Here is a 23,573-nt window from a genome sequence, read left to right as displayed (position 1 = left end):
TATACAACAACACTCCTTGATGATACAAGTTTTATGTGTGTACAAAGTGAGACGTAAGTTTTTGAAGGCAATGCCACTCAAAAGCTTACAAATAGTGTTAAAATGTAACCATAATCCAAAGAGATTATTCAATTATGTGTGTTGGGAAAATGCAAGTAGAAAGCATCGGCAACCCCCTACGACACTATGGACAATGTCGGTAAAAAATACCATTCGAGTCTGGGGCGTGAACAAAGGTTGACTTGCGCTTCATGATGATGTCATGGTTAGATCATCGCTGAGCTCCGTAGCCCGTTTCCTTTTAAATTAGTCCGATCAAATCATGAGGTTTATGTAGGTGACGCACCGCACCAGGGAGCTGTATAAAACCCCCGCGCATTTCCTGTTGCTTGTCAAGCCCCGCAAAACCCCGAACCAAGCAGGAAGCAGCCACTGCTTCTCTTCTCCCAACCTCTGTCTCCCCATCGATCAGGCTCGGCCGGTCAACCCATGGAGCAGCATTTCGCCGGCACCTTCCCGCCGGGATCATACCACCAGCACCGCTGCTACAACGCCGCCGCCGCTGCACCGTCGTCTGACTACGACACGAGCGACATGGACGACATGACCTTCCTCAGCACCCTCTTGGAGTTCACGGATCATGCCTCCTGCTCCGACCCCTCTCTCTCTTCAAGCTCGTCATCCTCCGACATGACGGGCGTCGGGGCTGCCGCGCCACATGTGCCCGCGGGCAGCAGCTCGCCGAAGCGCCGCGGTCACCATGCCCCCGCGGCCATGCCCATTGCCAATGACTTCATCGGGGTGCGCACGCGCCCGTGGGGCAAGTACGCGGCCGAGATCCGGGACTCGACGCGGAACGGCGCCCGCGTGTGGCTCGGCACCTTCGGCAGCCCCGAGGCGGCCGCCATGGCCTACGACCAGGCCGCCTTCTCCGCGCGCGGCGACGCGGCCGTGCTCAACTTCCCCGTCCAGCGCGTCCGGGAGTCGCTCCGCGCGCTCGCGCTCGGCGCCGTCGTGGGCTCGCCCGTGCTCGCGCTCAAGCGCCGCCACCGCATGCGCAGGCGTTCGCCCAACAAGAGGCCCGTGAAGCAGCAGCGCCGGGTTGCCGCCGTGCAGGAGGCAGCCCGGTCTGCGACGACCGGTGCGGTGGTGCTGGAGGACCTCGGCGCCGAGTACCTGGAGGAGCTCCTCCGGGTGTCCGAGCCGCCCATGGATCATTTCCACACAACGGCGACGGCGTCGTCCTGACACTGCAAGCTTGTCTGCTTGGATTAGCATAGCTCCCGTGGGCTCGTGCCAAAATTAATCGCATGCTACTTCTCACTGTCTGAAGAAAATGCATGTGTATACAGCGCATGAGTAAATTCGTGTACGCCAGGAAACAGCTTCCCTTCTTCTTCTTCTCAAATTTTAAAAATGTCTACTAATTAAAAAGGTTCGTGAGTTCAAGAAATGTTTGCAACTTTTCAAGAAGAGAAAAAGAGGAAAGGAAAAAAAAGGAGAAAACAACTGAAGGAAAACCAAGGAAAACCGGCGGCAAATTTACATATAGAAAATTAGACAAAAACCATAAGAATAACATAAGAGCATCTTGAGCCGCATATGACAAATATCATCCCTGATACGTTTGTGAATGCAGCCCGATCACCCATCATTTTAGGTCTGATGCAATCGCATACTTCAAATTTTATACCTCAAATCCACACGACACCATGCAACTCAAAAGCAATGTACTACTACATAGATATAGCCTAAACGGTCAGCGGAGATGTAGACATCCCTCGTGGCGGCAATGCCGGATAGACCGGCCTCCTGATCATTGGCCGCTGCACGCAGCACCGGCTCCTCGTTGGCTCGATGTTGCCAAAGTGTTTGTCGCGCTTCGCCTTCGCCTCGCGGAGGAATCGACGGTTGGCCACCACCTCTGCCTCCGAATGTATGGAGTCGAGGATGGCTTGCTGCTCCTCCGCCTCCTCCACTTGGGCCATCTCAAACATTATGAGGGCGTTGCCCATGCCGAATCCACCAGCCAGATCAACCTCACCTTCCTCCCCTGGCTCCGTGGCTGTCATGTCCGCGTTCGATGCTTGCTCATGTTCCTTCGCCTCTAGAGAGTCCAGAGGCAGGCCTGACCCGAATCTCCTCTAGGAGCTCCAACCGCCGCTCCGGAGCGAGCATCACATACATGGTGATCTGTTGTCGGTCCATGACAACTAGCGGACGACGAGCTCGAGCGAATTAAACGGTGGCAACACGGAAGGGGGTGTGTGGAAATGGGACTGGCTAGGGCTGGGGTTACGTCGTCCGGCTTAAATAGCCGGATTGAAAGTCTCGAGTGGCACGTCGAAGCGACAACACTCACTGGACGCGTGTCCGTGTGGCTCCCCATATCAACCCCAAATACGGGCCAAGTATGGGGAGTGCCGATCAGTCCGGTTGTTTGGACCGGATTTGTGAGGGCTAATTAGGTGGTAATTTTGCATCCCGACAATGACTGGATAGCCCGCCCATCTGCTTTGGGGTGGATTGAGGGCTCCGGTTGTAGGTGCTCTTACCTCTCTCCTGGCACTCGAAGCGAACTGTAGCGGCCCAGCCCAGCAAAAGGCGAAGCAGGGCTCACTTTGCCTCTCGCTCGGTCGCTCGCAAATTGATCGCACACACGCATTTGGCTGAGCAGGCTTGTCGCAAAAAAATCTAACTGAGTTGGTTGGTTGACCATTGACTTTTAAAAAAAGTACATATATTTACAAATCATGAATTAAATTTTTGTCGCTGATTTGATTTTTTCACAAATTGGACAAAAAAGTTCATGAATTTGGAAAAAAAATCATGAAATTGGAAATTGTTCGTCAATGCGATTTTGTTTCATGAATTTGGAAAGTTTTCATTGGATTTCCAAAAAATCAAAAAATTGAAATAAGTTTGTCAATTTTGAAATAAATTCATCAATTTCCTTTAAAAAGTTCATCCAATTTTAAAAAACTTTGTGCATTTTGATAAAATCAAGAAAATAAAAGTAAAAGGTTAATAAAAGTAAAAATTTAAAATAATTAAAATAAAAAATAAATGTAGGAAAGGAAAAAAGAGTAAAAAGAAAAATAAACAGAAAGAAGAAGGTAAAAACAAAACAAAACAGGTTCTAGAGAAAAACCGAATCAAGAAATGAAAAAATACCAGCTGGGAAGCTTCCCAAAACAGGAGAGGGGAGATTTCTCTGGTGCGTTAAGATGGGCGCGCTCATTTAGATTGAGAGAAGGGAGGGGGTGTTTGCTGCGCACTAAATAGCCTATAATGGGTGAGTAAGGCGCCGAATACGATTTGGCCAGTTTGGAATAGTGTAGCGATCGTTTCTTAAAGATGCATATATTTGGAAAATTTGAGATCATTTTTTAAAGAATGCAATCAAATTTTGAAAGCAAAAAAGTTTTTTAAATATTTTTCCAAAATATGAATATTTTTTAAAACGTGAATATTATTGGAAATTTTGGGAACATTTAGTAGAAACATGATTTTTTCAATTTTCTTTTGATATGTGATCAATTTTCAAAAACAACTTTTGTTCAAATATTTAGAACATTTTTTAAAAGAAACTCAAATCCCCAAACCCGTAAAGAAACCCAGAAAAACTGAAATCTGTCGCAGCTTGCATGGGCCAGCCCAAAACGCATTGCCCTCCATTTTGCGGGCAATCTACCATAAAGAGCGGCGAATAGGAATTTTCAATAAGGATAGCCTGCCTCTCGGTGCGTTATGAAAAATGGTGCTTACACTTTATAGAGTTATTGGGCTTGCCTGAAGGAGGGTGAAGTAGTATAGTCACAGATAATATTTTTCTCTTGCCTAAAAAAAAAGATAATATTTTTCTCAATTAAGAACCAAGATCTATTGAACCAGAAGGAGACGACACACAAACAATACAAGCAGTACCCGCACACACGCAAAGCAAATGTTTCCACCCAACTAAGGCAAGGGGGTTATCAATCCTAATGTTCTCGCCGGTTGCAATGATTAAATCTGATAGTGATAGATAAACAAATAAAATAAAATAAGGTAAAGGAAACAACGAGCAATTGTAGAATTCTTAGTAAAAACGAAAAAGGGACCCCCGGGCCATAGTTTCACTAGAGGAATTTCTGCGTCGGTGGGTAAACAAATTACTGTTGGGCAATTGACAGAATTGCGCACGATTATGATTGGGATTCTTCATGTCATAATTCATATATAGGCATTACGTCTGTGACAAGTAGACTGTTAAACTTATTGATGTCTATTACTATTACTCCACCCCAAGACCGCTATCCAACATGCTTCTCGAAGTATTAAGTTTATGATAAACAAAGTAAAGCATTAAGCAAGATGACATAATGTAGACAAATTAAGACCAAGCAATATGTTCAAACTCCGTCATTTTATCTCTAGTAGCAACAATACAATACATGCCTTGCAACTCCTCCTATCATATAGTAAGGTCACCGCAATATTGAACCCACTACCGTGCCCCACTCCCTGTGAAGTTCTACTCATCCAAGTGGCCAAAAAACCTTATAGATTGGAAAGCATAAATAGCAATAAAATTATACAACAAATAAATCTCAAGAGACTCAAATAATTTCAATGAAAATAATCTTACCATAAACCCACAATTCATGGATCCCAACAAACACACCGCGATAGTTACGTCGAATAGAACTCAGAGGAGATCATTGCATTGAAGATCAAAAGAGAGAGAAAGCCATCTAGTTACTACTATGGACCTGTAGGTTTTGATGGAACTACCCACACATCATCATGAAGACAGTAAGGTAGATGAGGATTGCCACCCCAATGGTTTTCCCTCTCCGGCAGTGTACCGGAAAAGGCCTCCAGATGTGATCGTGGAAGAACAGAGTCTTGTGGCGGAAGAAGAATTATTTTGGGTCTCGCTTCAGGCTTTTTGGAATATTACAGAATTTATAGGCCAGGAACTAGGTAAAACGGAGCTACATGGCCCCACAACTGCTGGGGCGCGCCAGGTAAGCTTGTGGCTCCCTCATGCATCTTATGGCCCGAAGCTCCTAGGGTCTTCCTAGTCCACAAAAAATCACCGTAAAGTTTCATCGCGTTTGGACTTCGTTTGATAAGTTTTTTCTGTGAAAAAAAAAATAGGAACTAACAATGGGCACCAAGTTAATTGTTAGTTCATAAAAATAATATAAAATTACATAGAAAGCATACAAGTATGATAATATAATAACATGAAATAATTAAAAAAATTATAGATACGTTGGCCGACCCAAGTTTCAGCCCATAGCATCCCGAGCGTGTGATGCATTGCCCTTCAACCGTCAAATCGGGTCCCATATTTTGTCTCTTCCAACGCATCGTCTATCCCCCCGCCCCCCATATCACACAACTGCACGCAGGGAGAAGAGCGACATCGAGTGCAGCCGATTGCCCCATCCCAACCATGGACCATCCATAGTCGTCGCCACCTCGTTTTTGCGGCTCCGGCTTGTGGACGGGCCGCCGCACCGACATAACGCCTCATTGGCTGGCAGCGATTGCAACTTGCCGCCCCATGGTTGCAACACGAGGTGCGCCGCCCACCGCTCTCGCCGACGACGCTCGCCGCGGGTACATGCCTCTCGCGACACCATGGTTTCAGCAGCTTGCAGCAAAATCAGTTGTGGGTTCCAATGTCGATGTCTCACTATGGTTGCACCATCGCCACCTAGCACCATCCTCGTCGGTTGAAGAAAATCCCTTGGCCGGTTCCAGCACCGCACCTCACCGGTCCTAGAACGCCTCGGTGTCGCCGCCTTGTCGGTTCCAGCACCACAGCTCACCGGTCGCAACACACCGCCTCATCAGTTCCAACATTTCGGCACGCTGGTTCCATCATGCCGACTCGCGGTCGGTGGTTGAAGCAGAGAGCTCGACCATGGAGTCTGGCACCAAGGCCTCGCGATGCCGCCGAAGAAGAGGCGTGACGCGGGCAACCTTAGCCACTAAAACAAGCAAGGTGTGTGCGCATGGGGGCGAAGTAGAAACGCGCAACAATGACGAGGAGGGTGGTGTGCCTGAGAAGGAAAAGAGGAGTCAAGTGGGTGTATGGATCTCGTCGGGAATATTGGCTTCCCATGGTGGAAGGCGGTGGAGACACGGAAATGAGGAAGGAGTCACGTGGGAGAAGAAACGAGTGGCTATGGCTGCTTCCAAGAGGTATTGAAAGAAAGCGATGCCGCAGTGTCCACAATTGCGTGCATGTCGTCTGACCGAGCAATCGCTAGCTGGTTGCCCATCAGTGACCATTTACCTAAGAAAAAGGAATGAAATGATGGTGCAATGGCATTGGATTGTTGGTACTAACCAGTAGCGGAGTGTGGCCAAAATACAAGCGGGTGATGGGTGAGCTGCGAGAGGAGGGAGAAGGAGTAGGGGAGATCCAACGACGCGGAGGCCTCCAATCGCATGGCCGCATGGCGTCCGACCAAAATTTTGGCCGGCCGACCGGCTCCTAGTGCTGGCCATATCAAAGGGACTAGTAAGACCTTTTGGAAATAGTAACCGGCGAACATTCTCTAGGGAAAAACTGCCGGTGAACGCCCTAACCGCCACACGATCTTGATTCTACGGTGCAGTTTGGATGACTTTCTACACTCGAAATTAAAGAAATGACATGGTAGTTTTAAAAAGAGTTAAATACATCACGGGTGTCTTAACTTGTCTGTTGCGGCCAATTTAGTGCCTAAACTTGTAAAATACATAAAAATGGTGCTATAACTTGTTGCACGGTGCATATACGGTGCCTCCGCCCATATGCCACCGTATGTGCTGTCCACATGGAGTGACAGCTGGTGGTTGACCCAGATGTCAGTGAGTGTGAGCGATGCTTGTGCTGGGTGAAATGCGTATGAGTTTTTGTGTGCAAAAAATCCCCTAAGATTTAATTAAAGTCACAGATAAGCCATTGCTCTGTATATGCCAATAACAGGAAAAAAATAAACCGAGTCTTTGAATTGGTTTCGACCCTGGGACATCTAGGTTAAATAGCTAGTACGCATGCTAGCCACCAAAACAAATAGTACTTTGTGTACAACTGTTAGCTAGAAAGTCTATCTACCGCTCTGCAATTTCTATTATGTTTTAAGTTACTGTTTGGTTTTTATGATATACAATATTCTAATATTAAAACACAATAATTATCAATATGTGATTATTGTCTATTAAAACTTTTTATTCTATTTTATTATTATTTGTAGTTCAAAGATTTAACCATGAACTTTTTCTAAAATTTATGTTGATTTAAACAGTTCAACATATATATAAAATATTAAAAATTTGTTTACATCTTCACTCAGGACCACAAGCACACAAAATTATTTTGTATCTTCGTTGTATTTTTAGAATACATAACTATTAAAAATCAACAACGTTATTTTGAAAATTGTTTAACATGTATTAAAAATCATTGTGTAGAAACAATAAATTCTATAAATGTGTTAACACATGTTAAATGTGTTTGTAGAAATGTAAGAATAAGTTTACACAAATTTTTTAATACATATTGAACATTTTATGAAATAGATGTTGTAAATTTTTTGAATGCATGACAGACATTTTTTAAAAACACATTTATAATTTCTTAGTACACGTGAGAATTTTCCAAAAATATGATGATTTTTTGTAAAATCACTAAAAAAATTAAGTTGATGGCAGGTAATATGTTGAATAGTTTTTTTTTCAAACATGAGACTTTCTTAATATTCTATTTTTCAATTTGCCACGAATCAACGTTTTCTTTTTTATTTCTCTTTATTATTTCACCCGGTTTCTTGATAAATAGAAGCATATTAGGATATTCCACAGTCAACTATTATAGGCGTAGTGATTAGAGCAACTCCAATGGGGCGACCCAAACGGACACGGATTTTATCCGTTTTTGTCCGTTTGGGTCGCCTGTCCGCCTAGCGGACATGAGGCGGACACGCACGGTCTGCGGATGCACCAAACGCGCCGCTCGTGGATGACCCAAAGCGGACAAGCAAGATGCAGATTTCCTACCGGCGCCGCCGCGTTCCACCGTCACCACAGCCTGCACTGGGAGCATACGAGATCGAGGTGGGCGGGCGAAGTCGATGGCCAGCTCCGACGGCGACCTCCCACCCCTGCTTCCACGCGCCGCCGTCCACGTCGTCGAACTGGATCCGGTGTAGAGCTCCCTGGAGGCGACGGCGGCCGTGGCGGCCTCTGTAGCCATGCAGTCGCGGCGGAGGGCCGGCCTTCGGGGTGAGGCGGGTGCGAGGGCCGGCAGGGGACGACACGGTGGACCGGGAGGAGGGGAAGTTTAGGCGGAGGAAGGCGATGAGGAAGAAGAAGCAGGCAGCGGCGAGCTGGAGGAGGCGGCGGCGAGCTGGAGGACGCGGCGGGAGGAGGAGGAGGCGGAGGCGAGGTGGGGGTCGCGGCCGCAGCCGCCCGAGAAGAGATGCATCGCCGCCGACAGGGAGTTGCTGCTGGTACTGAAGGAAATATGCCCTAGAGGCAATAATAAAGTTATTATTTATTTCCTTATATCATGATAAAAGTTTATTATTCATGCTAGAATTGTATTAACCGGAAACATAATACATGTGTGAATACATAGACAAACAGAGTGTCACTAGTATGTCTCTACTAGACTAGCTTGTTAATCAAAGATGGTTATGTTTCCTAACCATGGACAAAGAGTTGTCATTTGATTAACAGGATCACATCATTAGTTGAATGATCTGATTGACATGACCCATTCCATTAGCTTAGCACCCGATCGTTTAGTATGTTGCTATTGCTTTCTTCATGACTTATACATGTTCCTATGACTATGAGATTATGCAACTCCCGTTTGCCAGAGGAACACTTTGTGTGCTACCAAACGTCACAACGTAACTGGGTGATTATAAAGGAGCTCTACAGGTGTCTCCAAAGGTACATGTTGGGTTGGCGTATTTCGAGATTAGGATTTGTCACTCCGATTGTCGGAGAGGTATCTCTGGGCCCTCTCGGTAATGAACATCACTTAAACCTTGCAAGCATTGACTAATGAGTTAGTTGCGGGATGATGTATTACAGAACGAGTAAAGAGACTTGCCGGTAACGAGATTGAACTAGATATGGGATACCGACGATCGAATCTCGGGCAAGTAACATACCGATGACAAAGGGAACAACATATGTTGTTATGCGGTCTGACCGATAAAAGATCTTCGTAGAATATGTAGGAGCCAATATGAGCATCCAGGTTACGCTATTGGTTATTGACCGGAGACGTGTCTCGGTCATGTCTACATTGTTCTCGAACCCGTAGGGTCCGCACACTTAAGGTTACGATGACAGTTATATTATGAGTTTATGCATTTTGATGTACCGAAGGTTGTTCGGAGTCCCGGATGTGATCACGGACATGACGAGGAGTCTCGAAATGGTCGAGACATAAAGATTGATATATTGGAAGCCTATGTTTGGATATCGGAAGTGTTCCGGGTGAAATCGGGATTTTACCGGAGTACCGGGAGGTTACCGGAACCCCCCGGGAGGTATATGGGCCTTAGTGGGCCTTAGTGGAAAAGAGAAGGGGCAGCCCAAGATGGGCCGCGCGCCCCTCCCCTCCCTTGGTCTGAATAGGACAAGGAGAGGGGGCCGGGCCCCCTCTCTCTTTTCCCCCCTCCGCGAATCCTATTCCAACTAGGATTGGGGGGGGGGGGAATCCTACTCCCAGAGGGAGTAGGACTCCTCCTGGCGCGCCTCTCCTAGGCCGGCCGCACCCCCCCCTTGATCCTTTATATACGGAGGCAGGGGAACCCCAGAGAGACACAAGTTGATCCACGTGATCATACTCTTAGCCGTGTGCGGTGCCCCCTTCCACCATAGTCCTCGATAATATTGTAGCGGTGCTTAGGCGAAGCCCTGCGACAGTAGTACATTAAGATCGTCACCACGCCGTCGTGCTGACGGAACTCTTCCCCGACACTTTACTGGATCGGAGTCCGGGGATCGTCATCGAGCTGAACGTGTGCTAGAACTCAGAGGTGCCGTAGTTTCGGTGCTTGATCGGTCGGGCCGTGGAGACGTACGACTACATCAACCAAACGCTTCCGTTGTCGATCTACAAGGGTACGTAGATCACACTCTCTCCCTCTCGTTGCTATGCATCACTATGATCTTCCGTGAGCGTAGGAATTTTTTTGAAATTACTACGAAACCCAACAGGTACGGCTGTGGGAGGAGGCGGAGGTGGGGTGGGGTCGCGGCTGGGGTGGTTTTCTCACCCGGTCACTGATACGTGGGTCCAGGGGCGGACATGAGAGGAAGGCAGCAGACGAGAGCGGACGACGAGAGTGCCCGCTTTTGTCCGCGCAGACCCATTTGTGGCCCATTTTTGTGCTCAGTTTGGGTCGGGAGGGATGGCAAGCGGACAGCAGACGGACACGCGCTTCCGTTTGGGTCGCCTCGTTGGGCCAACTTTTATGTTCAGATGACCCAAATGGACGAAATGAGTCGCCCCATTAATTAGAGTTGCGCGCCCTCGTACTGAGTTTGAATCATGCCGGGTGCTTTTTTTTGTTATTACTATTTTATTCCATGTGCGGACATGCGAGGTCTAGATGTAATAGATGCGATCAATGCAGTTTGACATATTTAAATAAAATGTCAAAAGCTTTTGTGAAAATTATATAATGTATAAGGAGTTTTTTGTAAAACAACCAGCGCACTCCTCTCACACCCATTGTCATGTGGGCCGATGCCACGTTGGCACGCCATGTGGGCAGTGCATATGCCCGGATACGGACGGAGGCACCGTATTTAAATGCTCGGACAAGTTACGGCACCAGTTTCATGTATTTTATAAGTTTAGGCATTAAAATGGTCGCACCAAACAAGTTGATGCATCCGTGGTGTATTTGACTTTTAAAAAAGCCACCTAGATTCTTCAAATACACTGAAACTGCCCGACGAACTTTCCCAAATACTCCATCTCTCGTGGCGAATGTTTGTCATATATGCCAACCCAAGCATTTTTTTACATTTCTCCAACCTTCGTGGAACTCCGGCGGGCCGTCAACTCGTCCATCAGCTGGCCAACATCATTGTACGAAGATCCACCATTCTCCACCGCGGTCCTTGCCTTCACACTGAGGTCCTTGGCCTTCTTTCTTATGGCACCGCCCTCCTCGTCGTTGCTCATCAATCTTCCGATGGATTCAGCGATTACTTCACCGCCGATCACCTGGTGAGTCTCCACGGACGATGCGTAGTCCTTGGCGCCGATGCTGACGCCCACCTTGAGCACTTCCACAATAAGCTTCTCGTTGCTGAACTGATCTGCATACCGCGGCCACGTGACCATCGGCACACCGGCGCTCACGGCCTCAAGTGTCGAGTTCCAACCACAGTGCGTCACGAACCCACCAATGGCAGGGTGGCTCAGAATGAGCAGCTGTGGCGCCCAGCCTCGGATGATGAACCCGCGGTCGCCGCGTGCCATCAGCTCGGTGAAGCCTTCAGGCATCCACTCTGAAGGGTCCGGGCCTGCGGCGCCCGTCACCCACATGAAATTTCTGCCTGAGAGTTCGAGGCCGCGGGCGAGCTGGTGCAGCTCCGGCGGCGAGAACCTGATCAGTGTGCCGAAGGAGACGTACACCACCGAGCCAGCAGGCTTCGTGTTCAGCCACCCAGGGCAGTTGTCCGAGTCCGGTGAGAGCGCGTCGGTGCCTCTCCCAGCCACGTCCTTGCTGGCGAGTGCTACCGGCCCGACGAGCCACGCGCGCCGGCCAAGGGTCGTGTGGTAGTGCTCGACGTAGTCCGGCTCCAGCTCATGGAAGCTATTAAAAACCTCGCCGAAGCTCCTCTGGTCCGCGGCGTTCACGCTCTGGAAGAATGCCCAGTGGTCCGCCTGCTTCACGGGGTCCATCATTTGGCTCCGCCTCAGCTCGACACGGTGCGGCAGCCCCGGCAGGGAAACGAGCGCGTCGGGGTCGTCGGGGACAGTAGCCAATGGGTTGTTGCGCAGCATGCTCTCGCTGCAGGACCGCGCGAACATGCTGCTACCGAGGAAGGTGAGGCGTGGGACACCGTGCTCCGCGGCAGCGTCGGCGGACCAGTGGAAGTAGCTGCCGGCCACGACCGCGTCGGGGTGGTTGTGAACCAAGAAGTGTTCGAAGGGCTCGCGGAGCAGCTGCACCGCTCGAGCGAACTTGTCGCGGTCGCCCTGGGATCTAAGGGCCATGCCGTTCTCGACGCCCGTCGGGAGCCCGACGTCAGGAAACGGCACGACGGAGATATCAATGGCCGGGCCAGCGAGAGCGTCATTGGCACGGTCGACGGCCGAGCGGATGATGGCTGCGTTGACGGGCGTTGTGAGGATGGTGCACCTGACGCCACGGGCGGCGAAGAGCGCGGCCATGTCGGCTATTGGAATGAGGTGGCCGGGGGCTAGGAACGGGAAGAAGAGGATGTGCAGCGGCCGCTGCTGCTCGTCTTGGGCAGCCATGGCTAGCTGCATCCACTCACGACAAGTACTACGCTCCGGAGGAGAGTGATAACAAAATGTGAGACGAGTACAGAGGCCGCAAGTTCGGAGCAATTAACAAGAGAGCCGCGTAGAGGAGTATTTGTAAAGTCCCAGTAAAAGTTTAGCTTTTCTTGTTGCCGGCAAATTAAGTCCTAAAAAATTGGGCGCTCGTTATCAAATGGAAGCATTGAGGAAATGAGAAATTGTTTCTAGGGTAACTTGGAGTGCCGTTCACGATTTTGATATACCTGCCATCCAAGGGTTTGACCAGAGCTGGTCTCACTTTGTTTGACAGGCCCCGTTAAAACTTAAAACAGCCATAGGCGGAATCTGCAATGTGGTACAGATAAACCGCATTAGCCACATTTTTTCTGTTTTTCAGGAATATACTACAAAGCCACTGTGTCGCATGGAAAGAAAAGGACCCGAATATCTGGCGAACGCCAAATTTTAGGTATTGGTTAAACAGTTTTGCTAGTCTCGGTCGACTGAAATTTCGTTATGTATCAGTTAATGCTATATTCCTTTGATTTTGTAGGAAGATTCATACAATTTTCTTTCTTCTTCTTATATGCTACTCCTATGTCACTTGACCAAGACTTAGGTCTCAGTCGACTGAGACCAAGTCACACCCTTAGTTAAAACATTCAGTTTGTCATGTTTAAAGATCTAACATCAGATTTTTAGTCTTTTTAAAAGAAAGGGTCACTCTATTGTAGCAATGTTGTTGAAAATCGTTCATTCAATGAATTTAGAGAGTAAAGCAATGAGTTATTTTATCTGTAGTTGTTGTAATGCATATGGAGCACACTTTATATACATTTAGAGATTGGTCAAAGGACACGCAAACTCAAAGTCGTCATATCTCAGCTTTCATCTTTTTTCCATTTCCCCGTTCACTCACTTCAATTGCCTTCAAATTTACTCCTCTGATCCTTTTTAGTCTGCATATAAGTTTTGTCCAAAGCCAAAGTATCTTTATTTGGATCAAACTTATAGAAAAAATATCAACATTCACAATATTAAATCAATATTATTAGATTCATTGTCAAATGTAGTTTCATAGTATATGTATTTTGTATCGTAGACGTTGACAATTTTTAATATAAATTTGGTGTGTGTAGAGTACAAAGGACCGGAGTGGGTAAAAGTTTAGCACATCAAGCAAACATGCAGTAGTTTTTAACAAGTTGCATGAATAAAACCATATAAACCGGTGACATGTACAAATTACATGTTGCCCGCATGTGCACAATACACTTCTCCTCGGGTGTGTGTGTCACCCTCCTTTTCCTTCGGTGTGTGCAACCACCATTCCCTCTCCTAGGTACCAGGAACGTATGATCACCATTCATGCCTTCTCCCAAAATTCTTACGACATTGGATCCATCAAGTTCGGATCCAACATGATGAACCAATCCTTCTTGGCTATTACTCCTATAAAGAATGCTAGAGTACCCGCCTCCTGGGGGCTTCCCTGCTTCCGAGTGCTCTCCGCGCCGTCCGTTTTGCTCGTGGCGCGTGCTACTGGCTCCCTAGCGCCCTCCCGGCCGTTTGATCTTCTCGGGCTCCACACCGAGCCGACATCTTCGAGGGTCCATGACGTGTGGCCCTAGGGCACGCACAGGGTCGCCCCATTTGCCGTCCATTGCCCTCGACCCGCGTGTGCCATTTCGTTCGCTTGTGTGGGGCTATATGATATTTGGGTGATTCGTCTTCAACGTATCTATAATTTTTAATTGTTTCATGCTATTATAGTATCAATGTTGGATGTTTTATATACATTTACAAGCAATTATGTATCATTTTTTAGGACTAATCTATTAACTTAGTGGCCAGTGCCAGTTGTTGTTTTTTGCCTATTTTTGATTTTTCAGAATATCAGAACCAAACGAGATCCAAATGCCATGAAACTTTTGGAGATTTTTTTCTAGACATAAGAGACCCTGGAAACTTCTGGAGGAGACAAGAAGATGGAGCAGTGGCCCACGAGGGTACACCCAGGGGGGTAGGGCGCGCCCTGATGGCTTGTGAGGCCCACGAAGCATTGGGCCACCGGGTAGAGGCGACTGTCATGCGTGGAACCCGCCCGACTATGTGCGATCGTGTCGAGCGGCTTGTGCATCTTACTCGGACCCACCAGGCTATAACGATTAACACCCAAGTGGTTCTTAAGGCCAGCGCGGTTGGAGACATTGCGAAGCAAGCCTCTCGCCAGTTAGATAAAGATGGGTTCATTCTTTGGTTTGTGCCCGACTATTACCTTTGGTTCCTGCCTATCCGTCCATCTGGTCCTATTTGGCCAGTGTTCGGGTGGACCCGTGTTCGTTCCGCATAGCTAGTTTTATCCGATCGGCGACCGCGTGGAGTATTGTTCGTTTCTCTGGTTGGTTGTATCTGGCTAGTGTCCGCATGGAACCGTGTTGGTTCCGTCCTTCTTTGGCCGGTAGACGGTTCGTATGCTATGTGTACCCAGTCGTCGTCCAACAGTGACTCTCCTATGTTGGCCTCCGTGCCAGTGGCTTGGGTTAGAGGGGAGGGCAGGGTGAGTGTTTGTTGGTAAGCCTGCGACACTCGCTCCACTTAGTAAAAGGATGTGCTCTCCTTGGCTTTGTACTGTGTTATGTCTCTCTTTTTACCTGGCTTTCATTGTTCGTTCTTTCTTTGTTTTTGGGACTGTGTCCACGTGTATGACTCTTTGTGGTCGATTTTGTTAGTTCGTTCACTTGCGTGTTGTCATTGTCTTTATCTCGTCCCCTAGCCCCAGATTCCGATATCTTTTACGATTCTCTTATTATTCATTGTCCAAATGGAAGGAATGTTTGTTATTCACTTCAGTCAAAAGAGGAATTGACACTCAAGAGCACGCATTTTATGTTTGCATTCCTATTTGAGAGTGCCCCTCCCTTCTACTTGGTTGGAAGTTTCCTGCTCAAGTTGAGGAAGCAGTGGGACATATCAGTCATCTCTACAGATTGCTAGTTTGCTGAAAACAATCTAGTTTTTGCCAAAAGAAAGCCAAACTCTCATCCAGATGCATCTCGATTCACATTTCTATATGATAATATGCACGACCGATTCTCACATCTGTTGATACAAGAGATTCTTTTAAAAGATAACCCTAACCCTTAGGTGGGCGAAAGATGACATTTGCTTTTCTTCTCCTTCTTTCTCTATCCTCCGCCACTGCCGCTCTACATAAGTCCCTCACCTTGGTCAGGTGGAGGTGCTCTTCGAGCTCATCTTTGCTATCCAAGGAGCTCTGAGCGATCGGCTAATTGTTTTTTTCCTATCCGAGTTGTAGATCCAGTAGATGCCAGCTTCCTGGAAACAAGCGGTTTTGCAGCGTGGGGCTAGCAACGCGTGTTTTATTTGGGCATTGAGGCTTCTTCTTTGATGGATGAGGAGCAGTTTGTCCATCTGTTCCCCATAGTGAGGCTTCATTGCTTACGTGTTTCTGTCGATTTCACGTTCTTGGTTTTGTTTGTCGTTCATGTATGCTTCCCCAACATGGTGACACTTGCTAATGAATCACTTTCTATTTGTATATGAAGTTACATGCAACCCGAATCACCGTAAGCAGGTGCCTTGTACTAAAGCAAGCTGTAGACTCCCTTGGCCTTATAGTTAACCAAACTATCACTTATGAGGAAGGGAGCAGAGAACCTGCCTGGCTCGATTAAAATCCATTTTCCAAGCCATAAACATGCCACATCTAGAAACGAGGGTTTTTTGTGGGGACTACTATCCATCGGTTGAAGGAGATGATGATTTGGCATGTCTTTTTCTATGGTTACGCAGACCACATTTCTTCGTAGCCGGACATCGCCTACGCGGTTGGCCAGATTGCTTGCAGATGCACGCCCCTAAGGGCATGAACTCGCCCTTGAAAGTGTCTCCTCCGCTACATTCGTGGCACTTCTTTGCATGGCATGGTTTCATGAATCCTCGACTCCTGACATCTCAACATTGTTGCCTACTCCGATGTTGATTGGGAGGCATGTCCCGACACCCACCACTCCACCTCTGGCTATTGCATCTACCTTGGAACAAGTCTCGTCTCCTAGTTGTCTAAACGAGAAACTACCGTGACACGCTCGAGCGTGGAAGCAGAGTACCACTCTGTAGCAAACACGATAGCTGAATGTTGTTGGCTCCGGCAATTACTTGTCGAACTCCATTGCTCCATCGACAATGCGATCTTTTTCTTCTGCGACAATGTATGAGCCGTATTGCTGTCTACCTCTCTGCCAATCCCGTTCATCGTCGACATACCAAGCACATCGAATTCGAGATTCACTTTGTAAGAGAAAAATAACTCTCTTTTGGACAGTTCCAAGTCGTTCATATGCCTAGATCGGGACAGCTTGCTGGCATCATGACGAAAGGGCTACCGGTGGTGAGCTTCGAAGTGGGGTTGTTTGTGTGTGTGCGTGTGTGTGTCTGTGGTATGTCGGGGGGGGGGGGGGGGGCGAGGGGGGGGGGAGGGGGGGGGGTTGTGAGAGAATTAATGTAGGGATTAGTTGAGTTGTACGTGTATATATACACCACGCATGCAATGGGATACAATGAGCCGAGCAATCTCCAAATCTTCTGTAGCCAAAGTTGGGGCACTTTGAGCACTGCACGCATACTGTACATCTCTGAATGGAGGTCTACACGAACACTTGATAATAATACTGCAGGAAGCATCTCTGCTCCTTTGGATGCTGATGTAGGCGAAACACTACGAACACTCAACAAGGATTTTTCTTTTTTGAAGGAAACACTCAACAAGGACAGTAACGTAAGAGAATAGCATACGGATGATCGTTAGTTATTTAAGTAGCAGGTAGTCCATGTAGGCTGAGCGCTAATCTTCCTGGCTGGAGCGTTTTAGAGGAAGCGGCTACCTACCTGCGGTTCGAGCTTCGGAGAGCCCGGGAGAGGCTTTTGTCATGATAATCTAAACAAGTCCTCCCGTCAAAGTTTATGCTGCCTAGCTTGTGCAAAGTCTTGAGAAAGTTATATGATGCATTGATTATTTCTATTGTATTCATTCGTGTGCCTGAAATTATTACGGAATGGAATTATAAGTGTCTCAGCAGAGAAAGGGAACGGATTTAAAAATGGGAACTGATTGGCTGAAAAGAAAGGATCAAAGCAGAGATAGTAGTACTTGCTAGTTCATGGAGTTGGCGCGCACTAGATTCGGGCTTGCGCAACTTTAACAAGAAAAGACAAGCCAGGCCAATCAAGGAGATGTGGGTGAAGAAAAATAATTGGAAGTGACGATCACTTGATGAGCAGGCAAGGAAGAAGGCAGGAAAGCCCCTGGCTGTCGTATAGCCGCACTCTTCCTTTTGTCTTTTGCCCGACCGGCATAACGACCAAAATTTTGTTAATACTAGGAGAGGATCTACAGAAAATGGTATTAGGATTGCACAGATCAATATGTCAAAAGGCATAACCTGATAACCACCCTCCTGAAATCCTGATCCATCTCACAAAAGCGGTAGGATAAGACTGATGAAAGAAATAGTGGTATATGCGGCACAAGCCTCTACTCGCCTGTGAGGGCATCTCCAACGTTGACCCGTAAATTACTCTTGCATCAGCACACGGATAGATGGACTAGTCCACAAACACAGATGCCAAAGACGCCCATCCGATACTGCCCGCATCATTTCAAATACGGCTCAAACTGACCGGACGAAATTCATGCGAACACTTCAGATTTTCATATAAACCAAACGGGATTCATTACATTCGAACATATTTCATATAAACCGGATGTTACATTTTGGACAACTTTTGACTAAACCCTATTCTAAATCTAATATAAATGATCGTCGGCGCCCGTTCCCCATGTTCGGCCATCAACCCCAAGAACCGAAGCTCCGGCACTTGCCTTCGCCTTCTCCACTTCCGCCTCGGTGATCTGCCTCAGCAGCCTCCACCACCGCAACTTAAGCGGCTAATCGGCCAACGATTTTCAGCACGCCAAGCTTGGCTTCAGGAGAAGGGGAAGAACGGTGGCCTTTCTGGGACCCAAGCGGCGGCGACGCCCGCGGACATGCCGGCTTTATGGTCGTGGCAGCGGGGTGCGGCCTTGGCGGAGCCGACAATGTCCTCCTCATCATCGATCTTGCCCCACACCTCATCTGCCGCCTCATCCATCTTCTTGTAGGCGGCCTCCAGTTTCGCCTAACATTGGCGATACCGCCAACTGTTGTGGCGGCGGGCGATGCGGTAGGACTGGAGCAGCGTTGCCTGCTCTGCAACATTCGCGTCCAGCGCAATGGACCTGCCAGCGGCGAGCTGCTCCTTCCCCTGTCGGTGTTCCTCGAGGAGCTGGAGGTTGTAGGCCTGGTCATCTTGCGCCGCCCCGAACTGCTCCTCGTGCTCCTCCCGCACCATACCCATATAGTCGGAACGACCATTGCCGATGGTCATGCTGACATGCACTGGCAAGTAGGGTGGCACCGTCTAGTCCTCGGTCGCGTCTTCCATTGGAATGTCATCGGCCTGCCGGCTGCATTGGCGGCCATCCCCTTCTTCTGCTACGATGATAGTCCGTCCAAGAGGGCTTTGGAGCACGAGGTGGCCATGGTGGGAGTGGTTTTGATAGGAGAAAGGGACCGGAGGAGGATGGCTGCAGCTATGGCTGGCACTGGAGTTTATATAACGGGCGGATGGCAACGGTGGGCAGTAGACAGACGGACGGGTGGCACTGGAGTAGGTTCCCCGGCTATTGCGTGTCATTAATGTAGGGCGACAGATGGCCACGGTGTCGTTTGAACGTGGAACGGTCGCGTGCACCGGAAAGCAGCGCTCTCTCTGTCTGCGTGCTGCTTCAATGACGGCAGTAGTGAGTAATCGCATCCGCTCTGGCCGGGTATGAATGTGCCACTGACGCTCTGGAACTGCATTGACCCTTTCGGGCGGGAAGCACGCAGACTAGAAAGGGTGTTTGAGTGGTTAGGGCAGTCAGAAGCGGACGTAGCAGCAGTCTGGACGCCCGCAAAACCTCCCTCCCCCACTTTCTCTCCTGTTTACGGCGTCCGAACCGCCGAGCGAACTGATACAAGACCGCGTGGATGGCACAACATGTCGGTCCGGACGGGCGGTTTGAGGATTCGTGTGTTGGAGATGCCCTAAGCCTCATTGCCGTCGCAGGACCCAGGTCCGTGCTTGTGTTTCTTGCGTTTTAGGTGGTCAGCGTTTGCATACTCTAAACCTAGTTGAACCAGATTACCTCTACCGTTTATTTGCATAATTAATTTCCTGGCGGTCCGTGCTACAGTAGCTCATATATTGCTCTTAATTAGTGCTGATACAACCTACGCAACATAACAGTCGGCGATATAGCGTAGAATTGTTTAACTTGGTAAGAAGTCTTGTGACTAGTGTAGTCTTACTAGCTGGTTTAACGGTTTTCAACGTTCAGGATATGACCGGAACCAGGTTTAACGATTTTCAACGGTCAGGATATGTCATCCAGGTCGTTCAGCCTCCGCATCCGGCTGATTTTCGGTCAAACAAGCCCTGGTTACAAACCTCTACACCGCGTCTCTACGGCTAGTCGGCTAATCAACGTCCAGGCTTATACCGATTTGACCACCACTTCCTATTCTAAACGGCTATTCAACGGGACAGATAACCTCTTGGAAGTATCACCTCGAAACGTTTTTATCCTCCCACGAGAGACTCCCATGTGTCTAGAGTTTCCTGCCTCGGGCCGGCACCGGTGTTGATCTGCCTCGTCTTCTACGACCTTAGCGCCATGAAGACATGGTGGATTCCGGCCCTTGCCACTGGGAGGGCTCCTGCTTTAGTTTTTAGATATTTTTTTAGTGTGTTTAGGGTTTGTGTCATGTTTAGAAAAGCAAGGTGGCGGCGACACCCTGAAGATGGAATAATGTTCTCTCTGCCTAGGCCCCGTCCCGCCGCTGTGTCTTGTGTTGTTGGAGGGTGTGTGGAGGTGTGTCTCTGATGGATCTCGCGTGATTCGGTCATTTGTCCTCAGTGGATCTGGTCTTTGTTCATCAGTGCTTGTGTAGCTACGAATTCGATCCTTCCGATCTACACTTCTCTCCATCGACGATGGTTGATGTTCTGCTGCGCTGGTCCTTTCGGGTCTTTAGCATGATAACCTACCAACTATGTACTACAACGAGGTTTGCCAGGCTTCGTAAAGGACGGGTGATGATGGTTGCGGGCCTTCGGCTCGCTCTGGTGCTTATAATCGTCGTTAGGTGGTCTATGAACATGGATGTAACTTTTTTGTCTTTGTACTGCCATAATATTTGATGAATGGATCGAAAGTTTTCCTCGCAAGAAAGACAACCTCTTGAAGTTGAAGAATCCACCCAACCAAGGTCATAGGGACATGCTTGAGCAGGAAGGAGTATCAAAAACGAATATGAAGAAAGAGAAAAGGTGGGCGAGGATGGGCTGAGAGCACTTATCGGCCTACTTAGGGCAATGACAACGAGTGATGTTGTCACTGGAAGTTGGGGATGATGATGAGGTGGTGACACACCAATAGCTAGAAAGATAGTGTGCTCCCTTGGGGATTAAATGTCAGATTGACCAGAAGCAGCGGCATCCCTACTTGGCACTGTCAAAGGAGGCTGTGGTGGAAGACGACGCCCGATGGAGGTGGATTTGTGGAGTGGCAAGGCGATCGTGTAGTAAGGAGTAATGGGGGCAATCGAGTTGTCAATGGAAAGAAATGAGAAGTTGGGGAATGAGGGGTGCAGCAAACAAAGGTGGCAAAGGTGCTGGCAAGGGGTGGGTGAAGAAGCATTATAGAGAATAGGAGGGACCACGTCATCACACTGTAGTGGAACCCTAAAAGGCCAAAGTGAAAAGAGCTAATCTTGTTATACAAAAACACTCGCTTTGTGATGTAAATTATATATGAGTACAATTTGAGGTATATGAGCTTTTAAATGCATTATACTTAAAAGATCAACACGCTCGTGCTCTATTTGTGTGATGGTGCCCAAACCTAGACATTCACCACACGTGGGTCCTCGCCTCGATGGCCAGGTCACCATCGACGACCCCCTCTTCTGTAAGGGAGGGGTGATGATGATGGCGCATCTTCGGCTCATACCAGTCAGTGGCAGACCCAGAAATGAAATGAAGATTGTGCACACTGTAAAAAAAACTAAGGTCTATTTCAACTAGCTTGGATGGGCCTTGAAAATCAACCAATCATTACATGGTAAAATATATTTCACAAAATTCTGGGTGTGCCATGGCACCCCCGCTAGGTATGCCACTAACTGACTCCAGTGCTTATAGTCGTCGGTAGGTGTCTAAGGATCTAGATGTATATTATTAATAGTTTTGGTGTTTTTTGTACTGCCATAATTGATGATGAACAGATCAAAAGTGTTTTCATAAATAAATACAAATATTGTATGTCATGAAAATTATACCATTCAATCCGTGTTAAAATGTACTATAGTTTTCAGTGATGTAAATTTTTGTGACCTATACTTAATATATTGTGAATGAAATTTAGGGTTAAAGTTAAAATGACGCGAAACAAAGAAGACGCCCATCGGAGGGAGGAGGAATCCCACCCTGGAACTTCACACCATACCGGAAGGGCATGGTCACGCTCCTCCGAACACCTCTGAAGCGCGATGCCGACGCCCTGGTGTTTTGGTCGTATCCCGCCGCCGTACGTAAGCCCGAAGGTGCATTCTTCCGCTTCCTGTGTCCGGCGAGTATCTCTTAGTTGCACCGCACCGGCTGGTTGCCTCGTACCCGCTGGTTGGCCCGCTTTGATGTCATGGTTAGATCATCGCTGAGCTCCGTAGCCCGTTCCCTTTTAAATTAGTCCGATCAAATCATGAGGTTTATGTAGGTGACGCACCGCACCGGGGAGCTGTATAAAACCCCCGCGCGTTTCCTGTTGCTTGTCAAGCCCCGCAAAACCCCGAACCAAGCAGGAAGAAGCCGCCACTGCTTCTCCCCATCGATCAGCCTCGGCCAGTCAACCCAATGGAGCAGCATTTCGCCGTCACCTTCCCGCTGGGATCCTACTACCAGCACCACCGCTACACCGCCGCCGCACCGTCGTCTGACTTCGACATGAGCGACATGGACGACATGGCCTTCCTCGGCACCCTCTTGGAGTCCACGGTGTTATATCCATGGATCGGGTAGGCTAGATGATTCACGGTACTTCTTACCTTCTCGTGTCTAGAGGGGCTCCGGTTGCCGGCTATGGCGCCGGTGCCGGTGTGATGGCAGAGAGTGGTGGTGGCGGTGCTTCCCATCAGCACTGCACTAACCCTAGATCGGTAGGGGATTAGGTGGGGTGTACGGCGCTGCGACGAACCTTGTTATGCGAGCCGCCGGCCCCCACCTCTTTATATAGTGCAGGTGACAGGGGCCCGTCACCCATAGTGGGTTGAGCGCCTCCGATCAGGGTGCAGATCTAAGGGCCCGGTGGGTCGTTGGGCCCACACGGTGGAGATCATCCTAACATTCTCCCCCTTGATCTCAACTTTTACTTTTGACCGTATACTTTTACTTTACTCGTTTCATAACAGATCAATACATAGAACATGTTTCATTGTCACAGCTCAATTGCCGATAGAATCAAACAGCCACAACGTACCTCGCTGTTTTGAAACAAATTCTTTAACCTTGGGCCCTTTTATTGTCCGAAAATTTTAGACTATACCATAAAACCCATGTCGACTGTATGTTCTCCGAACACACTGGGCGGTAAGCCTTTAATAAGAAGATCTGCAAACACTTGTCTGTTGCTTTTATGCTTCAAGCATTCCTACATAATTCCGGACTTTCTCCTTTACAACGCATAACTCTGTGTCAGTGTGTTTGGCATCAACACTTGACTCGTTGTCATAGGAGCGAAAGACTTAAAATAGTTATCGCTGTTGTCAACCATTATCAACTCCGGGTACAGGTCTTCATAACCATTTTGCCTGTCCCTCAGCCTCATATCAAGCTACAACATATCTTTGCATCACATTGATGATAATTGTTTCATTCTTTGGAGCTTTTCCACACAAAAACC

The 23,573-nt window shown here is 48.2% G+C and overlaps 2 protein-coding genes across 2 annotated transcripts; one reads left to right on the top strand and one right to left on the bottom strand.

The window, feature by feature from the left end:
• Nucleotides 1-409: 409 nt before the first annotated feature.
• LOC125534110 (ethylene-responsive transcription factor 1B-like) lies at nt 410-1,394 on the top strand. Its single transcript, XM_048697407.1, has one exon. It carries the CDS (start codon nt 490-492, stop codon nt 1,246-1,248), a length of 759 nt encoding a protein of 252 aa, XP_048553364.1. The 5' UTR covers nt 410-489; the 3' UTR covers nt 1,249-1,394.
• A 9,638-nt stretch (nt 1,395-11,032) lies between these two features.
• On the bottom strand, nt 11,033-12,505 carry LOC125534109 (anthocyanin 3'-O-beta-glucosyltransferase-like). Its single transcript, XM_048697406.1, has one exon. It carries the CDS (start codon nt 12,503-12,505, stop codon nt 11,036-11,038), a length of 1,470 nt encoding a protein of 489 aa, XP_048553363.1. The 3' UTR covers nt 11,033-11,035.
• Nucleotides 12,506-23,573: the final 11,068 nt, after the last annotated feature.

The sequence above is a fragment of the Triticum urartu genome, chromosome 2 (genome assembly GCF_003073215.2).
Source record: "Triticum urartu cultivar G1812 chromosome 2, Tu2.1, whole genome shotgun sequence".
NCBI lineage: Eukaryota > Viridiplantae > Streptophyta > Magnoliopsida > Poales > Poaceae > Triticum > Triticum urartu.
Note: the sequence above shows the minus strand (reverse complement) of the source record. Positions and strands in the feature narration are given on the sequence as shown.

Coding starts and splice junctions, on each gene's coding strand:
- LOC125534109 (XM_048697406.1), bottom strand. CDS start 12,505: ATGGCTGCCCAAGACGAGCAGCAGCGGCCGCTGCACATCCTCTTCTTC.
- LOC125534110 (XM_048697407.1), top strand. CDS start 490: ATGGAGCAGCATTTCGCCGGCACCTTCCCGCCGGGATCATACCACCAG.